The sequence below is a fragment of the Larus michahellis genome, chromosome 21 (assembly GCF_964199755.1).
Source record: "Larus michahellis chromosome 21, bLarMic1.1, whole genome shotgun sequence".
NCBI classification, from domain to species: Eukaryota; Metazoa; Chordata; class Aves; order Charadriiformes; family Laridae; genus Larus; species Larus michahellis.
The window spans coordinates 5,321,339-5,341,508 of record NC_133916.1 but is presented as its reverse complement, the minus strand read 5'-3'; the positions used below and the strand labels follow the sequence as shown (position 1 = coordinate 5,341,508).

The 20,170-nt window shown below is 47.9% G+C and overlaps 1 protein-coding gene across 2 annotated transcripts in view; it reads left to right on the top strand.

Annotated features, from left to right (window-relative positions):
- Positions 1-1,070: 1,070 nt before the first annotated feature.
- The window catches only part of ELK4 (ETS transcription factor ELK4), a 26,609-nt gene continuing 7,509 nt past the window's right edge, over positions 1,071-20,170 (top strand). Inside the window, exons 1-5 of one of the 2 annotated variants that reach the window (XR_012584328.1) lie at positions 1,071-1,761; positions 10,268-10,483; positions 11,896-12,819; positions 13,997-14,113; positions 15,280-16,263. Coding sequence is in view for 1 of the 2 variants with exons in the window: in XM_074563968.1 (XP_074420069.1) it covers positions 10,277-10,483; positions 11,896-12,819; positions 13,997-14,113; positions 15,280-15,378 (1,347 nt within the window). In the remaining variant the exon portion in view is untranslated. Of the gene's footprint in view, positions 1,762-10,267; positions 10,484-11,895; positions 12,820-13,996; positions 14,114-15,279; positions 16,830-20,170 lie in introns of those variants that run through there. The other variant, XM_074563968.1, reaches the window with a different exon arrangement.

The window sequence follows — 20,170 nt, the reverse complement described above, 5'->3', positions numbered from 1 at the left end:
ATCTCCTTTCGCTTTGGTTGTTGTTTGACTCCACGGCATGGGACCAGCTGACGGAGGTAACTTGGTAACGACAGGGAATTTGCCTTCATAGAGACAGCACTAATTGCAGCTGGAGCTGCTGAGATGTAACTGGGCTCTGAGCTACAACTGGTGGGTTTGGGGATGGCGGAACTTCCCCAACAACACCGGACCTGGCTGCGCGGTGCTGTGGCTCGTGCCCCCGCGCGGAGCGGGGGTGAGGTCTGTGAGTTGGGTGAAACGCGGAGGGAAGACTTTGTACTAACGCGGCTAACCTTTCGCCGGCATGTGTGTAGGAAACGGGAATCGGCGTGTTTTGGCATGTGCAGTGTTTGACAGTGAAGCGCTGATTAAATTTCTTGGGTTTTTTGTCTTCTCTGGCAGCGGGTGGGGATGCGATGGCGAGGCGGCGGGGGCTGTTTGCTCACGGGAGGGATGCGGGAGAGCGATGCCTGATTGGCGCTTCACCTCCCGCTCCCTGGTCCGATGGAAAATATCCCAGCTCTTAAACTGGTATGAAAAGCACTTTCTTTAGTAGAGACCCCAGCACTGAGGCTGCTCCCCCGTAGGCCGCGGCACCTCAGCAACACACACACAGCCCCTGCCGCGGAAAGCCATTTCCTGGGGGCTCAGGGTGGCCGTGGGCTGCTTTAACGAGCTTCGTGTGATTAAGGCTCCTGCTGTGTGCAGCTTCCTGTGGCCAGCCCAGCGTCGACTCTGCTGGGTCTGGGGACCGTGATGGCGTTGTGCTCGTGCTGCCAGGACCAGGGGAGCCGTGGAGAAGGCCCGGGGATAGAGACTGGCACCGATGCCATGCCGAACCCGCGGCCCTCAGTGGGGAACGCCTCCGCCTGGGCTCTGGATCCAGGTGGCTCCATGCCACCGTGTTCCCTGGGCGGAACGCAAGCCCGTGGCAGTGCTGTTCTCCTGGGAAGAGAGACTTTTACGTGCAGAGGTATTTTTATGGGCAGGTTTTGGGGTACAGAAGGTGGCGGGGGAGCTCTGCCCACAGCACAGGGATGTGGAGAGCGCTCGGCTGTCCCCGGTCCTGCCTCCTCCCTCACTCTGCCTGGTAACCTGCCCAGTTTTGGGTGGATTTCTCTCTTTATTTTTAAATTTTGAAGTATTTTTTTTAAACGTTTTAAGGCTCTGCGGCTTGCTCCGGCTTGAGCCCCTTCCACTCTCCCACCGGGGCCAGGGAATCCCGCTGTTGCGCAGCCCCGCTCCCGCCGTGGACCGCAGCGCGGGGAGGGTCCGTGTTACCCGTGACACGCCACACAAACGCACCTCCCGGGAGGTGCTCACGCCCGGGGCTGCCGCCGGGCCGGGCCGGGCCGGGCCGCGGGCACATGGCTGCCGGCGGGCGCTAGGCCCCGGTGGACTACACTCCCCAGCGGGCTTTGCGAGCGGCGGGCGGGCAGAGCCGTCCCATTGGCCGGCGCCGCCCCCGCTCCGCCCGGGGATTGGTCCCTGCGGGGCGGTGGGCGGAAGTATGGGGTACGGCGGCCGCGGAGGCCCGGCGGCGGAGGGACGGGCGCTCCCGCCATGTAACGCGCCGCCGCTCCCCCCCCGCCGCCGCCTCCGCACCGCTGCCCTCCGCTGCTCGCCCGGATCCCCCCGCCCGGGATGGGGGCCCGGTGCCCGGCGGGCGCCCGGCCATGAAGGGCGGCGGGGGAACCGCTGCCAGCACCTGCCCGCCGCGAGGGGACCGCGACGCCCGGGGACCGGCGGGGCTCCTCCTCGGTGAGCGGGGGCGGCGCGGCGCGGCCCGGCCCGGCGGTTTCCGGACCGGGAGCGAGCGGGTTCCGTGCTGTGCGGGGGGCGGGGGCCGGCAGTCCCGGAGGGAGTGGGTGGGGAGGGGGTCGGTCCGCCGAGCCGGGAAGCGAAAGCGGCGGCTCCGAAGGGCATCGGCCCGGCCCGGGACTTCGGTCGGCGGAGCGCCCCGGGGCCGGAGGAGGGAGAAGACCCCCTCGGTGTCTCAGCGGTTTGACGCGGGGTGTGAGGAGCGTAGGAGCGCGGGTCGGGGGGTCGCTGCCCTCCGGCACCGGCCGCTCCCGGCGGGGGGGGGTCAGGGAGAGCTTGGGGGCATCAAGAACTTGGGTGGTTTTTTCCTTCCTGACTCTGCCGCTGGTTTTTTTTTTTTTTGTTATTTTAATACTTGTGTACTCGCCCCTCCGTGAAATGGGTGGATGCCTACCCACATCAATAAGTGAGTCCATGGAGAAAGTATGCAAATACGCGCTGTTACACTCATTTTGTATGCATGTATACGTACGCGCACGTATATACGCCTCATGCGCGTGTTGCTTCCACAATACCTACCGTATTTTCACAGGCAAACTTCTGATAATCCGCATTGTTCTGCTGCCTGGGGCGGGGGGGCGGGGGGAGCCCGGAGTTCTGCCTTTGGAGTGGGTTTGTGAGCGCAGGGAGCGCGCTGGAGGCGAGGGCTGTGTGCAGTGGGGGCAGGAGCTCCTCATTAGCATTTCTTTATCTTCATCATATTCAGAACAAACACGATCCTTGCACCAGCCTGACAAAGCTGCCTGTTCGTGATTTTTTTTTTTTTTTTTTTTTTTTTCTTGTCGGCCTGTTTATTTTTAGGGTCTTAGCGCCTGTTTGTAGAGAATAGTTGTTCCATCGTCATAGCAACCAGGCTAAGTGTATTATAAACATTATTAAAGGAAACCTTTTCCATCTGAAATGAGACTTCCTTTTCATAATAAAGTTGGGATCGACAGAAAACATTTAACCTTTTGTTCGGGGTTTGCTCCACGCAAAGACCTGGCCCCTTACTCTTAAACAAGGATGCTTTTACTTTTGGCGGACACGTTGTGCCCGTTGCTGCTAATTTAATCTGCTGTTGGTAAACATTCCCCTCGGCCCATTGTGGTGGCAGATAAGGAGGAAGCGAGCGTAATCTACTTAGAGAGGGGCTTCCACGGAAATAAGTATTTTCATGGCTTACTTGGAAACAATCACATCGGGGCAGAAACCAACCAAGGAGCCGATCAAAGGCAGTTCATTTTTGAAGTTTACCATTCTCTCTAGTTGTCCATAACCTTCTCTTACCTTATAAAAGGAGAGGTAGAAAAGGAAAACTTCATCGAAGTACAGTAAAGCAGGGAAATGAGGTCTGCTGTCCGTAAAACTGACTACGGTGGGGTATCTGTTGTCCTGAGCCAGGGATGGGGGATCGGGATGATGGTAGCAGCCGGAGGAAGTACATGGACTGTGCTTTGAAGTCCCCCTTATTGGCCCTGTTCAGACAGATTAAAACGTTTTTACGTGTCAGGGTGTGCTAGTCAAAACCATATTAAATACCGAAGCAAGCACCATTGTCTCTGTATTATGATTTAAAAAACCAAAAAAGCTGTTTGGCTTGTCAGCTTCTACCAGCCTGAGCCTTCAGCCATAAGTGCGATGGGAATCCTGATGCAAATGTTCTCCCTCGTGGCTTTTTTTTGCTTTTTTGCTTGTACAGAAGGGTTTTCTTGGGCAACTGAAAGGTGGAGGGTACTAGAAAATACTTACTTAGAAAAGGAAATACTCATTTCTCAGATAGGAGTTAAGAAGCTGAAGCAAATTGGTCCTAAACCCCCAAATATTTGCTAACACCTTAATTTCATGTAAAGTAACTTGATTTTTGAGCCAGGAATCTAAAACTTCTTGCAATGTTTGTCTTAAATAAACACAACTGTCAAACTTGGAGCGGGATTAGGCAATGAAAACTCTGGAGCAGCTCTTATCGTGAGGACATCCTCCAGCATTTCCTTCCAGGGAGCTTCCTGCCCCGATAACCACGGCTTCTCCTTCAGGACAGGCTGGTTTTCCTGACGGCTCTGGAAACAACGGGGCAGTGAATGCCAGAGCCAAGGGGAAGGCAAGAATTTATTGGTGCCGAGGGTGGGTTTTTTTCTTACTCTTACCTGATTTTAGTATTTATTAGAGAAGATAGAATTTGATTACTGCTTGGAAAGCTGCCAGCGTTTGGAATTTTTTAACGGTGGTGTTGCAGATGCAGAAGTCTGCATCTCTGGTTTAATTTCTCGTAAATAGTCACTTTATTTTACACATGCAACAGGCTTTTAACTGGTAATTCACCTGTCTTGGGAAGTATGCTAACGAAACAAGCAATAGTGACAGTAGTTAAGGTACTTTTACAGTGCTCTGTATGTTCTGGAAAAGGATTAAATACCCTTAATACGCTTCCGACCCCGTCGGAGCGTGTCAGTAGCTGGATACCGGCACCCCAAAGGGGCTGGGTTTGGGCAGTGGGTTTCGTACGTGTTGGGGGGCAGTCTCTTTCTAAAATGAATCAAAATTGATAAAATAGTTAAAGTACTAGTTCAGGTGAATCGCTGTCCCAGGGGCTTGAAAGTATTTTATGGGAGGTTCATTAACGGGATGTTTTAACTGCTGTGCTAATGAAGTTGTTGCTTGGTTGTGTGTTGATAACCACTTAATTACATACTGCGTCGGCGATGTTAAAGCGCCTGTCCCTTTACTAAAATAAAGGCAGCCATTTATTTATTTATGGTGTTGGCTGGACAAAGACACTGAACAGCCTGATGTAACCTTGAAGTTAACCCTGGTTTGAACAAGGAGTTGGGCCCGCGACCTCCAAAAATCTCCTTCAGCCGAAGTCGTTCTGTTGTTTATTTTCCCGGAACAACTGTCTAAGGCCTTGTGTCCACAGGAATATTGCGCAATGGAGCAGGGGTTATTGTCTACAAATTCCTGCTGTTCACGCACCGTGGCCACCTTAAACTATTAAGAAACGACGGGAATAGTTTTGCACTGTAAAGTCTTCACAGTTCGGCTTCACTGCGCGTGTGCGGAGCGTGAGTGCGCTCGGCAAGTCCGGCTCTCCTGGAGTTGTGTAAAGATTAATTTGCTCACCTGCCGAATGTCTGACTCGCACGATGCAGCGTGAGCTCCCCAAGACCATCTCTAAGTTACTGTTGCTGCCTTTTTGGTTTCTTCCTTTTTTTTAGCGAAGTTTGTGATCTGAGAAGGGGTCTCTGTGGCACCCTACGTGTTCACCTCTGCTCTGTGCTGCTTCCAAAGTCATCTTTTAAGATGTCACTTCTGTGTAAACACCTGGACAGCCGACACCGTGCCATTTAAATGCGTGGTAGTGATGGTTTTGTCCTCGCTGCGTAACGTCTCTGTGACATCCTTTCTTTCCGTTGTTTCTGTGTGGGTTCTGTAGACCTGACTGCTTTATTCAGTCCATCTGCAGAAGTCATCAGGCTGCAGATGCTTACAGGAGGCTGTTGGAAGAAATTGAGGTGAAAGACTACTCTAGCTGTTCTCGGCACGGAGTCAAAGCACAGGAAATCTGCCAGAAGACCTTGAAGATGGGGGTTAGGGCAGATTATAGAACCATAGAATGGCCTGGGCTGGAAGGGACCTTTCAGATCATCGAGTCCAACCATCAACCCAACTCTGACAAAACCATCACTGAACCGTATCTCTAAGCACTGTGTCTACCCGTCTTTTAAATTCCTCCAGGGATGGTGCCTCAACCGCTTCCCTGGGCAGCCTGTTCCGATGCTTAATAACCCTTTCAGCGTACAAATTTTTCCTAATATCCAGTGCAAACCTCCCCTGGCGCTGCCTCGCTGGGGCATAGCGAGGTGTCCCTCCCTCTCCTTTCCGAGCATGGAGGGATGAACACTCGGGTTTGTTTTGCAATGGTAAGCGTAGCTGCCGGCCATGGGAGAGGTTAGTTACCGTGTGCCACCCCCTCTGCCACCCAGCGATTGCGCACTCTCCTTCCCCAGGAGATGCAAAGCCTTGAGGCTCTGTAATCAAATGGATTGCGTGGAGCACGCGGTGGCACAGATGCATGGGGAGAAGTCACCGGAAAAGATACATATCTCATTATCTCATGTCCTGGCTTTTTTTTTTTTTCTTTTTTTTTTTTTTTGTAAACTCAAGGCTTTGTAAAGTCAAGGTCTCAAACAAAGCTCCAGCAGCCTCAAACAAAGCTCCAGCAGCCTCAGACGAAGCTGCAGCAACACGAGAAAGCTTGAGTTTGCAGCGCTTGTATTTAGAGTACTGCAGCCAAATTCTGTCAGCCTCTCAGTATACTTCAAGGGTCATCCGTAGGCGTCAGAGAAGATCTCAAGACAATAATAGTGCTCTATTTTAGCATACTCATTACAAAGTATAACTGCCCTCTGCCTCTAGCAACTATTTTTTCCTCTTACTCAAATGGTGCAGAAGTGGAAAGGCCGTCGTCATAAGCAGCAGTGTTGCCTCTCTGCCTAATTCCCTCATCGTCTTTTCAAATGAGACCTTTCTCTTTCTCCGTGGACTCTGACAAGGAAAATAACCTTCAGCAAAAAGACAGTTTGCAGTGGTGTGCTTGTAATTATTGGTGTATTCATCTTGAAGAAAAAGCAATCAAGCTGCTAAGCTTTTTATGCTGACGGGGAGCTGTGCTGGGAGATGGATGCCTTTTCATGAAAGGAGACGTAGTTTTGAAAGAAGCTGAAATGCTGTTGACAAATCACGAGAGAAGTAACATCTCACCGTTGTCAGTGTAGAGTGGGACAGCGGGTCCCTCTCCTCATCCTGATGTCTGCGGTTTCTCTGGTGGGCCTGTAACATCTCTGGAGAGCGGGGGTTTTGCTGGATGCCTGAATAAAAAGGACAAGGGGATCTGCTGAATTCCGTCCAGCGTCAATGCAGGACGGGGACGCTCTTGAGTGCGTGGCCATGGTGTGGATGGCGGGTCCCCCCGTGCCGGGGCAGCTGAAGGTGTTCCGCAGAAGCAGACAGCACGGGGAGCTTGAAGGTAAAGGCTCATGAAAGGCATCAGCTGCCTTCTGCCCCTGCTGAAGAAGGAAGAACCTTTTTAACATGTTACTCGGTTTGTCTTAAACAAAGAGAAGTGCTCATCTCGCCTATACTGGTTTTAGTTTTGCATCTTCTGTGGTGTTTTTTTTATTCTGTTGGGTTTTTTTGTTTTGTTTTGTTTTGTTTTTCCCTGAAGAAGCAACAGTTCTTTGATGTATTCTTATGCAGTACCAAAGCAACTTTAATAAAGAAGTTAAATTAGATGTCTTGGTTCATAATACAGCACTGTCTCCCGTACACGTACTACACTTTCCCAGGTACAGCTTACTCCTGTGCTCTGCAGGGGCGAGATCCGCCTGTGATCCCATTGCTTTGGCCAGTTTGGAGGGTTATTTTCTGTCCTTCCCTGTGTCTGTATATGATCTTCAGAAAAACTCTTCTCCCAGTTGCGTTGAGGTAACTCTCCATTGCTTCCTGTAGATGTGCACAACAAAGATTTAATGAAGAGGGACATCGATTCTCTCATATGCAATATAACCTATCCGTTAACGCTCTGCTCCTCTTCTGTGGCGGCCAAGGAGAAAGTAGAACTTCTCCGCCCTGTTGTTAATGTGTCTGTCGTAAGACTTTTTGAAGTGGAGGGTGCTGAGGATATGCAGATATTCCGGACGATGGAAGGAATCATGACAACCCTAAAGCCTGTAAACACCAGAAACGTCAGTAGTAACTTGATTAACACTCCAGTCTGCCCCTGGGAGAAGGATCCTTCCAGCCCGAAAGCTACAGTATTTGGGATTTAGGCAGCATGATCTCTTTTTTTTTTTTTTTTTTTTTTTTTTTGCTTTTGGTAAACACTCCTCAGAACAGCACAGCTCATCAGTGGGAAAGGTGTTTAGTTTTTGGTTTTTTTTTTTTTTTTTAAATAAATCTCTTCTCTTCCATAATTTCAGTCACTCCGTGCATACTCTGTAGGGCTGAGCTTTGTGCTGTCAGAGTGCCGGTCTGCCAGCATTGGGTGTCTCCAACTCGATTCAAACCCAGCAGTGACCTGGGCAGCGATGCTTGGCTGTGGCAGAGCTGGGTGAGCTTTGAAAGAATGGTAAGGAACTTCTTGCTATAGGGAAGCAGCCCAATGAAGTGATAGCATTTAAATTCTGGGATGAAATCTGCATGGATTTTTAGGAGGAGTTAAGGAAAAAAAAAAAAAGCCTTTGCTGCTCTGAAATTCCGCTCCTAATCTAATTTCTATGTGATTGCCTCCATTGCATCAGTCAGCGCTGTTTGGTGCAGTGCTGCTTCTGGGTTTTGAAAGCGCTGTAGATAAATGTAGCGTGGGAACAATCGCTCGACTTCATTTCCCTGCTCTTTCTCTGCTGACACGTATCGCCCGTATTGACAGCTCTGCGGAACGGCAGAATCGAGTCCTCCTGTCTACGCGACGCCCCGTGCGTGCGCATCATCCCGACGGGGTAATGATGCTCCGCAGCGTGCGCGTCCTCTGCGTTGCCGGTAGGCAGATACGAAATGTTATTGGCAAACGTGAATACGAGTCGGAGGAGAAGTCCTGGAAGAGTTTTAATGTGGTTGCCCGGCCCTGCGTTGCCGTATGGTTCCGCTGGCGTGCCACGGCGCGGTGTGGGAAGAGTCTCAAAGCACCGCGTTCAGCAGCTGATATTTTCTTAGAGTGCCGAGCAATTAATTTGGGCAAGCATGGAGTTGTACGCATACAGTAATTAGCAAGGAAAGCACCTTAGGCCAGCATAACAAGGTGGTGTGGGTGTCCTTCATTTTGAGATTGTTCCTTGTAATTGCAGCAATTTAACCGGCTGGATCGATGTAACATCCCTGTGTAGTCATGTAAGCATGCCATTAGGCAGGTATTCTTAAAAATAGGTTAAATGCAACGGGCTCTGCCCAAAAAAGCACCTGCCCTGGGGCACCTTATTTAAATAAGAGTGTGTAGTCCTGTGTAAACTGTCAGCAGTAATCCTTTTACAGGGCTGACTAAATTCTGAAGCTCTGACATGTAGACCCGTTCTCTTCCTTATATAGGGCTGGATAAGTGCTGGGCAGTAATGAGATTGGAATAAAAGGCTTTGGTAACGAAGATGAACTGGCAGTCCCAAGTGAATCTTAAACTTAAGCCTGCGCGTACGTGGACTTCAAACGACACGGGCGTGGGTCCCGCTTGCTGAAGTTGGACGCGATGCCTCTGTTCTGGAGCTTCTGCTTGTGAATAGCATTCGGTCGCTCGGGCTGCAGGTTCACCCAGATGGACACCCCTGTACCCTTTAGGTTTGCCTTTATTGAGGTTTGACGGGGTGGGGTGGGGGGGATAAAAATCTAAAGGTTACGCATATCAAAACATTTTTAGTGTAATTCATTGCGATGGTTCTTATTCCAGAGTGGCCGGGTTTGTTTTTATTCCATTGGAAGAAGTTTAAGCTGCATTAATAGAAGCCGTTCTGTTCTGGAATAAGAGAATCCATGTGGGATACTGAATTAATATAATTTTATCTGATTTAATTCACAGTGTATTTTATACTTCCCTTGTGCAGATGGGATTATTAGTGTTCCGCTTAAAAATATCTGTGGGAGTACTGTTTTGTGTAGTCAGATACGGTCAAGGAAAAATGTCATCTCTGCTGCCTTGTCTGTCCTTGGCGAATTTATACATCAGCGCAAGAAAACCGTGCAGGAAGTGCATGAATCAAGTGACAGATACTAGTCCTAGAAAGTCTCGGCCTAAATGACTGATGTAGGTAAGACGCGGCAGGAATCAAGAGAAAAGCATTTGAAATCAGATTATTTACTTTCACGTTTACTCGCTTAGAAAAGACAGGGATGATACCAGTTAAAGGAAGGAAACTTGAAAGAGAGGAGGCTGGGGGTTGCTGGCGAGGGCTGCTTACGGGGAGGCAGTGGAAATGCGAACTGAAGGGACGCTGAGTTGTTCTGCGCTGGCATCTTCACGCAGCTTCAGCAGCCGCTTGGTCTGCGCCGTTCTCTTAAAGCCACCGAGGTTGGAGGTGGGTGCAGGTAAGGGGAGGAGGCGGCGCGTGGGTGGTTGGATTTTTACCTGGGTGCACCTGAGCTGTTTCTCGTGAAGCAGTACAAGTCAGAGTGGGTGAACACGGAACAACTTAGAAGAATTTTTTTTGGATAGTGACTCATTGCAACTTACCCAAAGTGACCTGATTTAGTTAAATGAGGCTAAATATAACCCATGTGAAAAGTACTGACATGTGGGAGGAGACGACAGCAGTTGGCTCTCAGCCTCTCTGTTCTGCAGGGAACATCTTTCACGACTGGTGACTAATAATTTTTACTCTTGCTGGCTTTGGAAATAACATCTCTGCTCCATTACCCCCTTCTAGGGAGACGAAGAAAATGCGCTGTTCCTAATCTGTTGCCTCTTATCTGCCTTTCTGAATTTCAGCTTACTGCTATGGACAGTGCTATCACCCTGTGGCAGTTCCTCCTCCAGCTCCTCCAAGAGCCTCAGAACAAGAATATCATCTGTTGGACCTCCAACGACGGGGAGTTCAAGCTGCTGCAGGCAGAGGAGGTGGCCAGACTCTGGGGAATCCGCAAGAACAAGCCCAGTATGAACTATGATAAACTCAGCCGTGCTCTCAGATACTATTATGTGAAGGTAACGAAGTCTGCAAATCCACCTCAGATCCTTATCCATCTTACCAGCTTCTGCCTAATGAGCTTTGTTTCCTTTTCCATTCTCTTCAAGGGGATAGGTGTCACGTCTGTCTCCCAGACTTAAGTAAAGCGTGCTAGTTTATGTTTAGAGGGGGTTTTTCTTTCATTTATCATTGTGCTGCATTTCCTCCCCTTTATTTTGTAAGGTTCTAGGTAGCTTTGTGCAAAATGTTGTTCTCTTTGATTTATGTCTTTGCTCGTACGAATCTGTCTTTGAACATTAATCCCCTTTCCAAAAATATGCGCCCTTGCAAGAGTTAAAATCCTCGACACTCCAGTTTAAGCAACGGGATGATTATGATGATTGAGGTGGTGAATATTGCGCCACCTCGAGATCTTTGCTGCAGTTGTCTCTAGGAAGGGGCTATCAAAATAGGGATTTTCAGTGAAGCAGCCCAAAATAGTTTTCTTCTTCTGCGCGTATTCAGAATCGCAGCACTGAAGTCGTCAGTGGGTTTAGTCCAGCAGAGTGAGATGCTTCTGCTATTCAGCTAATGTCTTCTAATAACTCAGAGCGCCTTTCATTAGCGCACAGGTAGTGTCGAAAGCTGAACTAGAACCACCGTGTGGGAGTCTTACCTTCCTTTTAATACGCCGTTTATCCCACAACTGTTACCGTGTGGGCGTGCGAGATAAAAAAATAAAACAGGGTTTCTGAGGAACCTGTCAGTTTGTAGCAGGTGGTGCGTTGCTTGGAGTTTATTATTGGGTAGCACAAATCTGACTTTGTACCGAGAGGTCTCAGTAATAATAATTGTACGATAAATAAGAATCTTCTGAGGTCCAAATTGTGTGTGGCATTTCACTTCGGAGCAGAACGAGTTTGACGTATGCTATTTTGTGGTATTGAAATAGCTGATTAGCCTACATTCTGCTGACTAGTTCAGCTACTTACTTTCTTTTATTATCATCTTATTAAGAGTAGAGGTGGCTTGATTTGAAGTACAAGCTCTCAATTCTGCAAACCTTTAAACTTCAACTCAGCAGGTTCTCCTGTTAGATTACACTTACTGTTACCCAGGTCAGTGATCTTTGATGAGGATAACGTGTATTTTTTTCTTTCTTGGCTGATCTTTTAAAATACATTAAACAGAATCGTTTGGCAGTTTTAAGGCTGTTGTTAGTATATTTAATGTTAGGTTAAACTCACCGGTGTTAGTGTTTTGTCTGCAAGCTCTGGAAATGATACTTTGGGAGCATAACTAAATTGCAAGAATGCAGTGTGTTTTAAAAAGAAACCTTTTTTGATGAAAGATTACAGACTATCTAATTCCTCAGTCTATTTTAGGCAATGTTTGTAGGAAGAAAATTAATCTGAAGAAGGCCTAAATATATGTATCTTCTTGCCCACAGAATATCATTAAAAAAGTGAACGGTAAGAAGTTTGTGTACAAGTTTGTTTCTTATCCGGAGATTTTAAATATGGATCCACTTGTTGTGGGCCGTATAGAAGGAGACCCCGAAATGACTGGTTTTGCGGAAGTTAGCAGTGCTCCAAAGGATGTGGAAAACTGCGGGAAGGAGAAGTCTCAGTCGTGTGCTAAATCCTCCAGCCGCAATGACTATATCCACTCAGGCTTGTACTCCTCTTTCACGCTGAACTCCCTGAACTCTTCCAGCGTAAAACTCTTCAGGTCCATCAAGATTGAGAATCCAGCTGAGAAACTGTCGGAGAAGAAACCTGCTCAGGATCCAACACCCTCTGTCATCAAGTTTGTCACCATGCCCTCCAAAAAGCCTTCCTCTGTCCCCCTGGTCTCCACCACTTCAGCGGTCCCTGTCACTTCCACCGCCTCTGCCACTTCCACCGCATCCTCTCTTCCCATGGGATCGGAAGAAACTCTCCAGACCTTGGAGACGCTTGTTCTACCCAAGTTAACTGTCCCTGAAGCTCCAGCACCTTTGCCAAACTTAACCACCAGCTTCACCCCGACTCCCCCCATATCCTCCGTTTCTCCCACTCTGCAAGTTCCTTCCACGCCCCCGTCGCCGCCCCTGAGCTCTAACCCTGACCTGGACATTGACACGGACATCGAGTCCGTGACTTCTCAGCAGCTGGAGCAGGCTCAGAGCCTTCAGCATCAATCCCCAGAGCCCAAAGAGCAGGATTCCTCTGTGCTGGAGAAGGAGTTTGCCAATCACCTCTCCAGATCGAAAAAACCCAAAGGGCTGGAGTTGGCTCCTACTCTCGTCATTACAGGCAGCGATCCAAGTCCGCTGGGGATCCTGAGTCCTTCTCTCCCAACTGCTTCTCTTACTCCAGCACTTTTCTCCCAGGTAACCTAATTCCCTTCCTGGTTTTTGTTTTGTTTTCTCTTTTCTTTCTTTTTTTTTTTTCTTTTAAGTAACAATAGTGGTCATGTTCTATTTTGAAAAAGTAAGGAAAGGCAAGTGGAAAACGAGTAGTCGGTAGATTGTATTTGGAGTTCAGAAACTCAGGATGTCACTCCCATTTTTCTTATAACACAGAAACTTTATTCATACTCGGGATCAGCTTCCACCCCGCAGTGTGCCCGGGCGGTACGTGCGTGGTACACGTCTCTGCAGCGTTAGCGTGTGGAGGCAAAACCCGGACCAGCACCAGCAGGATCCTTTGTAAATCTTGCCAGGGTGATACTGAATTATTTCAAAACCCCTAAACCCTGCCCTGATCCTTCGGGCTGATTCTGAAAATGCTTTAAAAATAGAGAACCTCGGAGGTGTCTGTTCAGAGCTTTGTTTTGCTTGATTCAGTCGCCATTTACTTAAGACCCGAGTATCGTGACTTAACGGCGATAAGAGCAGCTGCTTAATTTGGTTGTTATCTTTGTGTGGGAAAGGAAAGCTTTTCTGCCTCATGGAAAATTTGGAAGAGAACTGAACCCAACTAGGCTGTTAAATTCTTCTGTATATAGTTAATCTCTTTCCTGTAATAAATTGGAATTAGAGTGAAACTGCAGGGAAAGTGCTGATCGAAAACTGAAATGGCTGAAGACAGGAAAAAAATAAAACCAAGTGCAATTGCTCTTTTGGCGCCTCTGGAAGTGTTTGGCCGGTGAACCTGGAACATCCCGAACATTCAGAAGCTGGATGTAAATGTCTTTTGTTGTGGCTTCCATTGTCAGTGTTGCCCAGACCGTGTCTGCGCCTGCTCTCTGCTCTCTGTGAATCCATGGACTGGGTTTTCCAGAGTCACTTGCAGGTGCTGGGAGCCGCAGGAGGAGCGGGTTTGCGGCGTGTCACAGCGGCACGTGGCAGCTGTTGGGAAAAGAGGGCCGATGGCTCGGCGAGGGGAGGGAGAGCCGGATGGCGGCGGGGTTTGAAGGCGGGAGGAGGAGGAAGGAGGGAATGGGAGTTCCTGGGATTTGGAGCCAGCCCTCTGCAGCTGCAGGAGCGGATGTTATTGGGTCTGGGTTTACGCGTGCTCTGCGTTACTCGGTGCGGGTTTCACCCAGCTTCTCCGTGTGTTTTGCAGACTCCCATCTTGCTGACGCCGAGTCCCTTGCTCTCCAGCATTCACTTCTGGAGTACGCTCAGCCCCGTTGCTCCTCTCAGTCCTGCCAGGTTGCAAGGTGCTAACACGCTCTTTCAGGTGAGTCCCAGCCAGTTCGGCCAGTCTCTCCCTTTGAGCCGCGCTTGGCAGTGCCTTCCTCAGCAGACCTGCAGCCCGGGTAGCTGCTCTACAAACGAAATAGACACCTTTCTGTTTTCTAACCCCTCTGCTAGCTTTTGAGAGCGTTTAATTTTAGTGCTTACCCAGTTTTATTGAAATGTATCGTAAATGTTGGTATTTCAGAAATGTTTTACATGAACGGCAGGCTGTGCTGGAGTTAGATATAGCTTGCTTTATTTTTTTTTAAGGTCTGTCCTTCCTTTAAAACTTGCCTCCCTGTAGCTTTACTGCTTGAGATTTTCCTGGAAATTGAATTCTGCTACTCTATTCGTTGTTTTAATCGTTTGTTAACAGCCTCTTCTGTTGAAAGACATTAATTAAATCTCACCACTAATAAGAAGGAAGGTCGTGTGTGTGATCTCTGTGGCGATAGGCAGCATGGTTTTTATGATCTCTATATTCTGCTGTTGTCTGTTGTTTGGCAAGTCTCAGCCTTGCTGGTTTTAATCAATAATTTTGTTCAACTAATACAGAAGAAAAAAAGTCCTCCTATTTTTTAAAAAAATACATGTTTTAGTTGTAATTATTCATGCTCTTCCTTCACCTTCCACTTTGGAATTGGAATAACCACATCTGTTGCCTGAGTCTGCTTCAGCAAAGGGTAAAATTTAACTAGTTGTCTTTTGGGTTTATATCTGTCATCTCCATGGAGATGAAGGAAGTAGCTTACATGTACCGTGAGGATAGGGAATAAACAAGTAGGTCTGAAAATGCATCGAACATTTTTCTCTGTAAGTAGCTGATAATTAACTGAGGAACAATTTAGACTGTGGTTTCCCAACAACCTGTATTAAAGTCACTTATTAGCTTAGGACACGGGCAGTGCTCGGTTCGGAGGTTCCAGGCAGGGTCCTCCTGGTGCCACGGGATTTAACAGCTGGATTGCTGCAGTCTGTGATGCACCAGCATTTAAAAAGTAAATTACCTGGGGGAAACCAAGAAGATTCTTTGAAAGTTTTGGGGTTTTTTTATTTGTTGTGTTTTGGTTTTATTTTTTTCCTGGGGGAGGTTCTGCACGCACCGATGTGAGAGGAACCGTAAATGAAAATGGCCTCTTCCCTAATCTTTTTTGTTTTGTCTCTTAGTTTCCATCAGTGCTGAACAGTCACGGCCCATTTACTCTGTCTGGACTGGATGGACCCTCTACCCCTGGCCCGTTTTCCCCTGATCTACAGAAGACATAGCACATGAACTCATGGAAAGGACACATTGGCAAGCAAGGGAAAGATATGACACTTATATTTAACCATGTTTTTTAAACGAGCAATTTGTAATTCCACAGAGATTATCAACAATCATAGTTTTTGCCATTCCCAAACAAAATGCCTTTTTTTGCAAAATTCCCTTTTTTTGAAGACCCAGGTTGGGAATGTATATGCAAACGCCTTAATAGGAGCTGAAGCTCCGGTCTCTTCTCTTCCCTCCGCGGTTCGGAAGATTCCCTCTGCTCAAAGGGAGTTGCGGTTGGAGTTGCAGTGACTGACTCTGCACTGATTGCAGCAGACGGGATCAGAGAAGTCTTTTCTCTGTGACTCTTGGAAAAACCCTCTGTTCTTCTGCTTCCCGTGCTTGGCAAGAAGAAATCTAATCCCGATCGAAGCTGGCATTCCAGGAAATGCTTGGGAAAGGGGTGTGTGCATCGGCTTCGCCTTGGGGCCTGATAACTTCTGCAGCAACAGAACAGCCCGCGTCTTTTCTGCTGTAAAAACGTCTTGTCTTTTTGCAGGGAGAAATTTTCAAGGACTATTCAATGATTGTGTTACTGAGATATGGACAATTTTTGAATGGCATTGTATACTGACAGCCCAGCCCCTGGGAGGAGCGGTCGGGCTGGCTTCGGGATGCTTCCCTGCCCTCCCTCCGTGCGGAGGCAAGGGCTGGAGACGAACGAATGGTGGGATTAGTTCCTTTCAGTTCTCAGAAATGCTGAAGTCCAAACATTTCTTGTGCCAGAGACCTGTTACAAAGCCCGTCATCTCACTGCCGGAAGATTAGCAGGATTTTACGTGAGGTTCTGAGGGTGCATTTGGTGAGGTTGCTGCCTGATGCTCCAGTTTCAGACCCAAACGGTGGGCGAGAACACTAACGGCTGAGCATTAACGTTACTGCTCTTTTCCCACAGTTGAAGTGGAGAAGCTCCTCTTCTACCAGCACTTATCTCAAGTTTTGCATTAGATCTATTGGGTTTTTTTCATTTGAGGAAGCACTCGGACCCAAAGTGCGTTAGGCTCAGTGTGTACGGCTCACGGGGAGGGGTACCACGGCGTGTCACCTTATTGTAAATTTGCGCTCGCATTGCTTTCCTTGGTGGCCACGTGTGTGTGGATTAAGACAAGATTAGTTTCCAGAGCCATTTGAAAAACTGATGAAATGAAATTTGTAGTTAGATTATTTTTTTTTTTACGCCTCGGGAGGCCTTTTAAGAGAGCTGAGGAATGAAAGAAGAGAGAATCTCCTCTCGCGGCCCCTCGGGGCTGCATTTCTCGGGCTGTTGGTGCTGGGCAGTGTGCGCTTCCACTTCGGGCATCTGATGCCAGGCAGCAACTTCTGTTTGCTCCCGTGTACGTTGAGTTGGTGATGTAAGATAACCTTCTCTGTAAAATACCCACTAGAATACAGATGGAGACCATCTCTATCCTTTGGCATCCTCGCTGGCTGTCTTCAAAGTTTTACTGAGCAGAGGAGGATTGCACCTTTACAGCAAGAGGAGCTGACAGTGTCCGCTGTATATATTGCACCTCTCCTACCGATAAGTGGTGAACTCGAGCTTTCCAGAGTTTTCTTTTTGCCACTTTTGTAGACTCTGAATTCACTTTAAAGCGTGTGACAATACCCAAGGCTTAATTTACTGCAGCGACGTTATCTTTTTATATTCTAGCGTTGAAATACGTAAACCACTCGGTATGTTCCTGACATGACACCCTAGACAGGAGGGTGCAACGGAGCTGCTTTTTGGGCATCGGTCATCCAGAAAGTCCCCTGCCCGGTGGGAGGTGGGGGAAAAAGAACATGCCTGTCTTTGGGTGGAGGTGGCAGGGAATGATCTCGTGTCGTGAACCGTCTTCCTGTTGGGTTACGTCAGAGGCATAATTCTGCTTCGCATGTTAGACATCAGCAGATGCAGGATAAAGTTCCTGTGCCAGCGGCTCTTAAAATGACAATGATGTGCAATATTGACCTTTTTTTTTATTTTTTTATTTTGTAAATGCAGAAAGCAAGCTGCAGTTCGTAATTAAGAGCAGGCACCTGGAATTTTCTGGTTTGCATGATGGCTTCTGAGTCTGCTCTAGAAAATACGTATAGCTATATATAAATAGCAGCACTTTTAATGGTTGTTTTAGGTTGGCCAATTTTATGCCCACCGAGCGCGTGGGCTTGAGAGCGACGTTGCAGCCTAGGATTAGAATTTAAAAATAATTAATGAGCACTAAAGACTTGCAATTTAATTGCTTCCCTTTCCTTGTCCCCCTATGGAGAAAAGCCAGGTTTATTTGTTTAAAAGTTGTGTATGTGCGCACACGCACTTAATTTTTTTGTGAACTGTTATCACTTTCAGGATAGGTATGCAAGAGAACCAAATGCTGGCGTAGCTTGTGGGTTGTGCTTGGTCTAGTTTGATGCTCTTCTCCAGGTAAGCCTGCACTGCCGTAGCGGCGGGGTGAGATACCTTCACCTTCGGGAATAACTGCTTCAGACAAAGGCGAGGTGAAGACGCAGCCCGTGTGCGTGCTGGTTTCAGTCCGGTAATGCCCAGCTTCCTGATGGAGAGCACCGAGAAGATAATTGCTTTTGCTTCTTAAGCACCTGCCTAGGAAAAGAGAAGTCCCGTGTCGGGTTATAAACTCAGGAGAGAGTTGGGAAAGCGAGTTGGGAGGTGGGAGAGGAGAGGCTTGCTCACCTTTTCTCCAATACAACTTTCAGGTCACTTAAGGTATCGTGTATATATGCTGCCTCGTTAAACACACCTTTACTAACAAGTACGTAACTGCCAGCTGTTTGGGATCACATTCCTGACAGAGCACAGTGTCGCCGTGACTTCGTGGAGCTTGGTTATGTGAATCGCTGGTACTTTTCCTAGCTCGCTTCAGGAGCACTTTGCAGCTCGCTGCGACTTGTTTTTAATCTAATGCAGGGCAGGCGGGGGTTAATATAGGCTCTTTTCTAATTATCACGTTAGCAGTCTGTAATATGGGTATAGTACCGTGTTGGTTTAAAAAAATAATAATGCAGCATTACAGAAACGTTTTATTACAGTTCATGTTGCTGAAGTAGCCATGGTATTGTTGAATGCTTGATAATATTTGCATCGGTTAATTCATAGATGGTGGTAGAATTAGACTGGATGAGCATGGAAGCTGAACATCTGTCTTGCTTCTGGAAATCTCTTTTCCACGTCACTGCCGCTGTATGATAGCGCTGCAGAGCTGAAGAGCTTGTGCTGCCGTTGCTGTGTGTGCTACGTCTGGCTTTTTTTGAGATCCCGGACTGTCAGGATGCCACTAGCAACACGCGCTGCCAGCAGAAACAAGCCATGGAAAGCAGAACCGTGTTGCTGATACCCTACGGTTATAGAACCGTGTTCTGTCTTACCTGTTTTCAGAGAATGTGATCCTAGGAACGAGGGTGAGGGAGGAAAAGTGTTTATTTTTTTTTCTTACCAGCAGCTTAAGTGTAGATCCTTGTTCCAGAAATTGGTCCTCAGCAGTGACGGCTGAATGTAATTCCTATGCACTGTCTTTGGCACATTCAAGTTGCATTTTGCAATAGGTCAGGAAATGATAAAATTTCTTGAATTTGAGAATTCCTTGTTTTAACTTAGAGCATCCTAAGATTTCGGTAACCGCGCAATCTTTGGTATAATGGAGCGTGCATTGTAATCGAAAGGCTTTGGCCGGTCAGTGGTTTGTTTGGGATAATTTCTCCCTCTGATACGTTTTCAAACCTCGGCTATCTGGCAAATAAAGTCGTCTTGTTTTTTATAGTGTTCATTTTAACCACCGCCAAGGCTGCTGGTGTGCGGATCTTCCTTTACGCAGCTTTTCGAAACGCAGCGAGGTGCGTTACCGTCAGATGCCCTCCTGACCTCAGCCTTCCTTTGCGAGCTTCTGCAGGCGGCGATGTGCTGCGGGCGCCGGCCGAGGGCACTGAGGCTTCTCCTCGGGTGAGCGCAGGGTTCTGCTCCGCTTCTGTAGCGTTTTCCCAGCGCTGAGGTCAGAACCCGCGGTTCTGACAGTCTCTCGGCTACCTGTGGTTTATTCATTTATCTTTTAGTTACCTTTTGCTACTGTTTTTATAGCGGTTTTGTATGTACTCATGTTTTACTATACAATTTAACCTCTTCCATTTTTAATGCATATTTGTTTACAAGACGCATCTCAGTGTTGTATCAAGAGGTATCTTGGTATTGTCAGCTATGAAAATAAACTACATCCGTAGTTAAGGAACATTGTCAAAATTGACAGGTGTTTTAAAAACTTGATGTCTGAGTTTTAGGTGTCCATGACGATTTTGTTCTGTTTCGTTCCTTAGTTCTCCCGTGTAAGAGATACATGTACCTCCTGGCCGCGGGTCCTGGGTATGAGTAGTTTATTTTGTCTTAATAATCGCGGAGCGCGGATTGCAAACCGGCAGCCCCAGCCCCGCAGGACCTTGCGCTCGGCAGCTAAGTTGAAAATCCACTAGAATTGCAATCGTGTTGCTTAGAAGCTATTCGGCATGTTTTAATGAGGTATAGTATGTCTTGCCGAAACAGGAATTTTTATGGTTTGATTTGAATTTAATTAAACAGTAATTGGCAATGGCTGCTGTTTCGTCTGAGCAGCGTTAGCAGATGTGCTCAATGGGGAAGCCTTTGGCTGTTGCCCCCGCGTTGCGTGGTGGTTACTGTGTGACGTGCTAAAGCTGCTCTGCTGAAACCAGAGGCTGTCCCATGAAGATTAAAAGATAAAAAGCGGTGACAGTTGTTTTACACAGTCC